Source organism: Cyclopterus lumpus, chromosome 18, assembly GCF_009769545.1.
Source record: "Cyclopterus lumpus isolate fCycLum1 chromosome 18, fCycLum1.pri, whole genome shotgun sequence".
Lineage (NCBI taxonomy): Eukaryota > Metazoa > Chordata > Actinopteri > Perciformes > Cyclopteridae > Cyclopterus > Cyclopterus lumpus.
Window position 1 is genome coordinate 1,731,314 of NC_046983.1, and position 8,687 is coordinate 1,740,000.

The following is an 8,687-nucleotide window of genomic DNA, read 5'->3' on the forward strand; positions in this document are numbered from 1 at the left end:
TGGATCCGTTGTGGGACGGGGAGCCAGTGAAGGTTCTGGACAACAGGGGTCTGGGAGTGGGTGAGCAGGCGAGTTGTCTCCCTCCCCTCATTCAAAATATATATTTTCAAACAATTACATTTCTTTAATTTCTTTATATATTTAATTGTTGTTTAAAAGTTTATTTTTAGAGCAGAACTTTTGAATAACGGTATGACAGGATATTAAATCCTTCATATGTTATTGATATTATGAACAACAAAAATCTAAAATTATATTTTTGTGGTTTTCTATGTAATAAAAGTATATAAAAATAAATGTAGTTACCAACAGTTGCCTACTTTAAACACAAATAATAGTAAAAGTACAGTAAAGTCAGTGAAAGGTAACAAAGTACATTTACTCAAGTAAACCTTAACATTGTTCTTCAATACACTATTTTACTTTTTCACATTTATTTGTAAAGAAACCGTGAAAATGTATTTGTAGAACGTTACGGGAACAGAAACAAAGCGTGTTTGAGGAATATTTTTTTAATTAGTAGATCGTATACATATTTATACATATATCAAATATTGACATCATACCTACATAAATAGAGAAACATAAACATACAAAGATCCTCCTATGAACAAACATGGCACTGCAGACTCCTCCCACTTTGAATCAGAGACGCTTTAAAATGTCTCCTCGTCTTTAAACTACACGATTCTCTGTGATTTATGGATCTATTGTTTTTATTTAAAGACAATTACATCATTTCTATTTTAAATCAGGCCACGTGTAAAGTTTAAGGTGCACCACCAAAAGTTAAGGCATAAAATAAAGTTGTTGTGCGAGAACGTCCTTCATCCTTTAAAAGGGATATTTGGGAGGAGTTACTTCCCCATATTCATAATGTGTTCACCACCTCGCTGTCAGACAGCACTTACTGGAACCCGTTATCTCGCCTGGAAGTCTCACAACAACGCAAACAAACCAACCGATCGATGCAGTGGTTGACCGGCAGCTCCTGTGCTCTGAGAGGTTAAATCACTGTTTGTCAATGGAGTCTGGTGGCTTTAAAGGTAGGAAGGTAAAGCGGAGAAAATATAAAAAATATAGCGAACTCTAAAATACGTCCAAACCAAACCTCCAGCTGAACTGGAGGTTTTTTTTAATTTTCCTTTCCTCCTATATGAATAGAGGTCTGTTCTTCATGTTGGAATGTATCCTTTACCTCCAAGTAAAGAAGGAAAGAGGAGGAGCCACTTAGACTTTGTGTTGAAATGCATCTTCAGATGCCTCCTGTTATCTCCAGCCCGGCCTGGTGGACTTGCCCGAGTCCCTGGAGTGAGTTGACTTGTCGGAGAAGGTGCCGCTGTCGTTCCGCCGGTGGCCTTTAGGGGGAACCAGCGAGTCGTGGAGCGGCAACCGAGGAGGCGCCCTGATGCTCTGAGACCTCCTCGGCGAAGAGGAGGAGGAGGAAGGTTTGAGAAGTTCAGAGGACGTGGAGGTGGAGGGGACTCTTAGCGAGCTGGTTCTGTTGAAAGGCGAAGAGGTGATGGAAGGAGAAATGGAGGAGGAGGAGGTCTTCGGGGAGGATTTAAGGGAGGGTTTAAGGGAGGACACTGAGCCAGCGTGAGGAGGAGGAGGAGGAGTGGGCGTGGTGTGGGTTCGTCTGAAAGAAGAAGAGGCAGTCAATCGGGTGAAACCAGGAAGCGGCGATGGCGAAGGGGTACCGGCTTTGTGGGAAGGAGTAACAGGAGCACTGACGCTGCCTCCTCCACCGCTTCCTTGAGTGAGCGACCGCAGCGTGGAGCGACACATCTTCTCCTCCGGCGGCGGTTTGGGTTTAGCTAAAGGCTTCCGGGTGGACGGCCTCCTCTGCGCGTCCTGGTTATGCTCACGAGGACCCGAAACCTTCTGGTCTCTCGGATCCCTGGGGTCCGGCGCCTTGTGGACGCTGGAGCGGCGGGACGACGGAGCGGTCGATGGCCGCTCTCCTCGTCGGAGGGAGGTGCCGTTTAGGAGGCTGGAGGCGGGGTGACCGCCGAGCGCCGCGGTGCCGGAGGAGCCGGGAGGCTTCTCGGGATGTTTGCCCAGAGCTGGAACGCCTCGGTTGGTCCTGGAGATCGGCAGGACGCGCCTCATGTTCTGGTTCTCGGAGTTCGTGAGGGTGCGGACAGGCACGGACTTGTTGGCGGCGGGCGCGGTGGCGGAGGGTTTCGTCCCGGCGGGTCGAGTCTTAGAGGTAGGGAGGTTCTTGGTGGACGACTTGGACGAATTTGCCAATCCCGCCTTTCCATTCGTGGAATAAGCTGCTACTGGGCGACAGGAAGCGGATGTGTTTCTGCTCCTGTCGCCTGTTGATTGTTCTGTCCTCACATCTCTCTTCTCATTGGTGGAGCCCTTTGCTTCTCCCCTTTGATTGGCTGTTCTTTTAGCCCCATTGGCCGCTGAAGGCTCTGCACGGCGCCACATGGGGGAGGAGGCGGGGTGTGACGGATCGTTGCGGCGAGGGACAGGCACCGGTTGGCTGCTGATGGGTTCAGGCACTGGCTTCTCATTGGCCGGCTGAGGTTCTGAAGGCGTGCGATTGGCTTGGGCAGCCTGCTGGCTCCCTCCGCGATGGTCGTGCTCAGCTCGTGCACGGGTGTCGGCGGCGTTCGCAAGCTCGCCGGCAGCCTCGCACACACCTGTCACGCACCACACTATCGCCTGTTCCTCGCGTCCCTCCTCTTCCTCTTCTCTTTCCACCCTCTCGGCCTCCTCGTCCCGGCGCCAATGCCGGGAGGAGTGAGACCCTTTGAGGTCGCCGGCGGTCCTGTCGAACCCTTTCAGCTCGGGCACCAATGTGCACTTCTCAAAAAACATCTTTCCTCTAATATCCTGCTCAGCTTTGTTCACTCTGGCGAGTTCCCCAACGGCGAGTCGATCTTCGCTGTCGTTGTTGTGGTTGGACTCCTGGTTGGAATCAGAGGTAGTTGTGACTATGATCACGAGATTGTTGGCGTTTTGAGCGTCGTTGCTGAGGTAAGTGGCGGTCGATTGGTTGTGTGTGCTCAACGCCGTCTCGGGAGGGTTTTGGGGAAAGCTGAACGATGTGGCCCTTGGACTTTGCGGTCGTGCGTTAGCGGAGAGTCCCAGACTACCGGGAGAGGCCGATGGAAAAAATGTCCTTGCCTCCTTGTGGTCGGGGGTCGGCGACCCCAGGAGAGCGCTCAGTTCGCGCTCGGCAAAGACAACCGACGAGCCGGACGAAGAGTTCCTGGCTCGCCGCGGGCGTCCGAGAGAGTTGTGGGAGTCCCCGAAGGGCGAGCGCAGACCGGACTTCGGCGACAGGAGCTCCACCAGCAGCCGGGCGCCGTCGTGCGGCGACATGGCGGCCGACATGTCCGCCTCGCTGCGGCAGCGCAACCCGAACGCCCCGTCGACCTAAATGCAGAAACACATCCGTCACTCGGCAGCCGGGTTGCCCGTGAGCTTGGTTCAAGGCCAGCGTGACGACCTCCTTACCTCCTCGCTGCCGGACCACGAGTGCCTCTTCTGCTCCTCCAGCTCCTGTAAACGCCGGCGGCGGGACGCCTCCTTCGCCTCGCGCTCCGTGTTCTCCTTCAGAGGGAGAAAGGTTTTAAAATTAAAAGTACTTTACTTGAGCGTTCACGTTTTACGCCACTTTCTAATCACAATCCACTACTTTTATCACTTTTCAGTTTATTTATTTATTTAAGAGTTTACCTTGACCGCGGCGCTGAACCTGCAGCAGAAGCTGTTGAAGATGCTGAAGCAGTCGTCGAGCCTGAACGTCTCTCGGTCTTCACAGAAGAAGTCGATCAGCTCGCTGCCGTCCGTCTTCAGCTGCAGCCGGTGGCCGTGCAGCGAGCTGAGCGACGCGGTGGCCGACTGAGACAAACACACGGCGGCGTGAGAACAATAAAGAACACGTAGAAGTACCACATGGCGACAGCAAGAACACGTAGAAGTACCACATGGCGACAGCAAGAACATGTAGAAGTACCACATGGCGACAGCAAGAACACGTAGAAGTACCACATGGCGACAGCAAGAACACGTAGAAGTACCACATGGCGACAGCAAGAACACGTAGAAGTACCACATGGCGACAGCAAGAACACGTAGAAGTACCACATGGCGACAGCAAGAACACGTAGAAGTACCACATGGCGACAGCAAGAACACGTAGAAGTACCACATGGCAACAGCAAGAACATGTAGAAGTACCACATGACGACAGCAAGAACATGTAGAAGTACCACATGGCGACAGCAAGAACACGTAGAAGTACCACATGGCGACAGCAAGAACATGTAGAAGTACCACATGGCGACAGCAAGAACACGTAGAAGTACCACATGGCGACAGCAAGAACATGTAGAAGTACCACATGGCAACAGCAAGAACACGTAGAAGTACCACATGGCGACAGCAAGAACATGTAGAAGTACCACATGGCGACAGCAAGAACACGTAGAAGTACCACATGGCGACAGCAAGAACATGTAGAAGTACCACATGGCGACAGCAAGAACACGTAGAAGTACCACATGGCAACAGCAAGAACACGTAGAAGTACCACATGACGACAGCAAGAACATGTAGAAGTACCACATGGCGACAGCAAGAACATGTAGAAGTACCACATGGCAACAGCAAGAACACGTAGAAGTACCACATGGCGACAGCAAGAACATGTAGAAGTACCACATGACGACAGCAAGAACACGTAGAAGTACCACATGGCGACAGCAAGAACATGTAGAAGTACCACATGGCGACAGCAAGAACATGTAGAAGTACCACATGGCAACAGCAAGAACACGTAGAAGTACCACATGGCAACAGCAAGAACACGTAGAAGTACCACATGGCGACAGCAAGAACATGTAGAAGTACCACATGGCGACAGCAAGAACACGTAGAAGTACCACATGACGACAGCAAGAACATGTAGAAGTACCACATGGCGACAGCAAGAACACGTAGAAGTACCACATGGCAACAGCAAGAACACGTAGAAGTACCACATGACGACAGCAAGAACACGTAGAAGTACCACATGGAGACAGCAAGAACACGTAGAAGTACCACATGGCGACAGCAAGAACACGTAGAAGTACCACATGGCAACAGCAAGAACACGTAGAAGTACCACATGGCGACAGCAAGAACATGTAGAAGTACCACATGGCGACAGCAAGAACACGTAGAAGTACCACATGGCGACAGCAAGAACACGTAGAAGTACCACATGGCGACAGCAAGAACATGTAGAAGTACCACATGGCGACAGCAAGAACACGTAGAAGTACCACATGGCGACAGCAAGAACACGTAGAAGTACCACATGGCGACAGCAAGAACACGTAGAAGTACCACATGGCGACAGCAAGAACACGTAGAAGTACCACATGGCGACAGCAAGAACACGTAGAAGTACCACATGGCAACAGCAAGAACACGTAGAAGTACCACATGGCGACAGCAAGAACACGTAGAAGTACCACATGGCGACAGCAAGAACACGTAGAAGTACCACATGGCGACAGCAAGAACATGTAGAAGTACCACATGGCGACAGCAAGAACACGTAGAAGTACCACATGGCGACAGCAAGAACACGTAGAAGTACCACATGGCAACAGCAAGAACACGTAGAAGTACCACATGGCGACAGCAAGAACATGTAGAAGTACCACATGGCGACAGCAAGAACACGTAGAAGTACCACATGGCGACAGCAAGAACATGTAGAAGTACCACATGGCGACAGCAAGAACATGTAGAAGTACCACATGACGACAGCAAGAACACGTAGAAGTACCACATGGCGACAGCAAGAACACGTAGAAGTACCACATGGCGACAGCAAGAACATGTAGAAGTACCACATGGCGACAGCAAGAACACGTAGAAGTACCACATGACGACAGCAAGAACATGTAGAAGTACCACATGGCGACAGCAAGAACACGTAGAAGTACCACATGGCGACAGCAAGAACACGTAGAAGTACCACATGGCAACAGCAAGAACACGTAGAAGTACCACATGGCGACAGCAAGAACACGTAGAAGTACCACATGACGACAGCAAGAACATGTAGAAGTACCACATGGCGACAGCAAGAACACGTAGAAGTACCACATGGTGACAGCAAGAACACGTAGAAGTACCACATGGCGACAGCAAGAACACGTAGAAGTACCACATGACGACAGCAAGAACATGTAGAAGTACCACATGGCGACAGCAAGAACACGTAGAAGTACCACATGGTGACAGCAAGAACACGTAGAAGTACCACATGGCGACAGCAAGAACACGTAGAAGTACCACATGGCGACAGCAAGAACACGTAGAAGTACCACATCTCTACCTGCAGGAAGCCGCCCAGCTGCTGCAGCAGCTCCGCGTCTCTCTGGACGTTCTCCTCTACTGAGCGCGTGCGAGACGTCTGCCACTGAAGATCGGCGTCCAGCGTTTCCAAGGAGATCCTACGAAAAACAACGTGTGAAGGTGATGTGGGGGCTGATGGGAAATGTAGTCTTTAAATGGGTGAACAAAACAAGAAGTCTGACCTGGCGGCAGGCTGCACGTGATTCAACTTCAGGGGGAACTCCAACAGCTTGATGTCTTTCTTCTGGGCTTCCTGAAGGAGAAAGAAGAAGGAGTCCAACATGAGAGGACTTCACCCACCACAGGAGGATCCACATCGCCCCGAGACCCAGGTTTTAAAACCTTGATGCGCCCTCTGAATGTCCTTTTGGTCCTTCGCAACGATAGAGACGTTGTTCTCTGTTTCCTGTCCACTACGGATGTAAATCAGCTTAAAGACGTGCACTTTTTAAGGGAAACACACACACACACACACACACACACAGGTTACTGACCAGAGCGACAAAGTGCAGCAGGTTCATGCCCGGTTTGTTGGCCTTGGTGTCGGCCAGAGACAGAAGGGACGACAGCTTGAAACCCACTGCGTTTCCTGCATAACCTCCCTGCAAAACACACACACACACACACACACACACACACACACACACACACACACACACATAGTTAATAGTGTTGTAATCTGAATGAGCTGACCGTTAACATTATTTAAAAGGACATTAAACACAACCACACAAAGCTTTAAAAAAAAAAACACAAAGGGATGCAAGACAACCACAAAGATGCACAAAACGACTGCAAAGATGCACAAAACGACTGCAAAGATGCACAAAACGACTACAAATGACAGAACGTGTTCCTGCTCACCGCGTTCAGCAGGTTTCCGGCCTGCAGCACCAAGTGGAGAACAGCATGGAGCTCCTCACAGCTCATCAACTCTGGAGGAGAAACAAGTTCTTCAGTTGCATCAAAAGAGATTAAAAGACGTCTTCACACGCGCGGTCCTGAAGGTGTGAGTGTGTCAAGAAGTTCACACACACACTCTAAAAATAGTCACGTGTTAGTGTGTGTGTGAGAGGCTGTTTGATTAACTGCAGGTTTTTAATGACGCTGGAGTCTCACTTTGAAAGAACAAATATGAAGACAAGACGTCTGGTGTTCTGTTTCCTCAAATTAAAAAACTCTTTAAAGGGTTAAAACATGTTAGAGATTAGATTAGATTTTTACTTTATTCACTTCTTGAAGCAGCAGCAAAACATTTTTTACAAATATAAAATAAAATAAAATACAATACAATGAAATTAAATAAAATACAATAAAATAAAATACAATAAAATAAAATACAATAAAATAATATATAAAATAAAATACAATAAAATACAATTAAATAGAATAAAATACAATTAAATAGAATAAAATACAATTAAATTAAATTAAATACAATAAAATGTAATAAAATTAAATAGCAGGGCATATTACATTTAAGAATTTAAATAATAAAGGAAAATGTAATAAAGGAGAATGTAAAAAATTAAACAAAAATTAAACTACGTGTTGTGCGTCTCCTTAAAGTCGAAGTCGTTACCTTTGGTGGCGGCGTGGAGGATGTCGATGTCTCGTTTGATGACCTCACTCGCTCCGGGGAACTCCTCCTTCAGCAGCATGGACTCGATGCGGAGCGAGTAACTGGAGATAAAGAAAATAAATCAGTTCGCCAACGTTTATGTGAGCGCTCATGAGGACGTGACCATTTATTCATTTATTAGTAATGATTATTTATTGACATTTAAGAATAATGCCCCCTAAAAGTGTTTTTTTAAACTAAACAGACATACAATAAATAAATAAATAATAATAATAATACACAAAAGGGACACAAACCAAATACATTAATTAATTAAATACAAAGAAATGTAAAATTAAGCAAATAAATACTGTAAAAACGAATAAATAAATAAAATAATAACCGTCTTTCTTCTGATTATTTTCTCGTCCCTGCTCTCATTTAGTCACTAATGTCTCTCCAGATGATAAAATAACCCCCATCAGCTGCTTCACGTCTCATCAGTCGTTCCACCATCTGCTGCTGTTGTTACTCTGAGAGCTTCAAGCTTTATTCTCTATTTGGAGCCACAAAGTGATTTGACTAAAGAAATCACCGTTTAAATATCATTTAGATCATTAGTTTTAAAATTAAATACAATTATGAGAAAATAAAACATTGTCAAATACCCCTCCCTCTATAAACACTGGAAAAAAGACAAAGATTTAAGAATAAACCCCCCAAAAAGTGTTTTTTAATTGAATAAAAG

At 47.3% G+C, this 8,687-nt stretch overlaps 1 protein-coding gene across 1 annotated transcript in view; it reads right to left on the reverse strand.

Moving 5' to 3' along the window:
• Positions 1 to 496: 496 nt before the first annotated feature.
• Positions 497 to 8,687, reverse strand: part of LOC117747492 (FH2 domain-containing protein 1-like) — a 22,404-nt gene continuing 14,213 nt past the window's right edge. Inside the window, exons 7-14 of the mRNA XM_034556763.1 lie at positions 7,961 to 8,061; positions 7,243 to 7,313; positions 6,873 to 6,980; positions 6,561 to 6,631; positions 6,359 to 6,476; positions 3,700 to 3,864; positions 3,478 to 3,573; positions 497 to 3,396 (exon numbers count right to left, since the gene is read on the reverse strand). Of these exons, the coding sequence (XP_034412654.1) occupies positions 1,270 to 3,396; positions 3,478 to 3,573; positions 3,700 to 3,864; positions 6,359 to 6,476; positions 6,561 to 6,631; positions 6,873 to 6,980; positions 7,243 to 7,313; positions 7,961 to 8,061 (2,857 nt within the window). The 3' untranslated portion in view covers positions 497 to 1,269. The remainder of the gene's footprint in view (positions 3,397 to 3,477; positions 3,574 to 3,699; positions 3,865 to 6,358; positions 6,477 to 6,560; positions 6,632 to 6,872; positions 6,981 to 7,242; positions 7,314 to 7,960; positions 8,062 to 8,687) is intronic.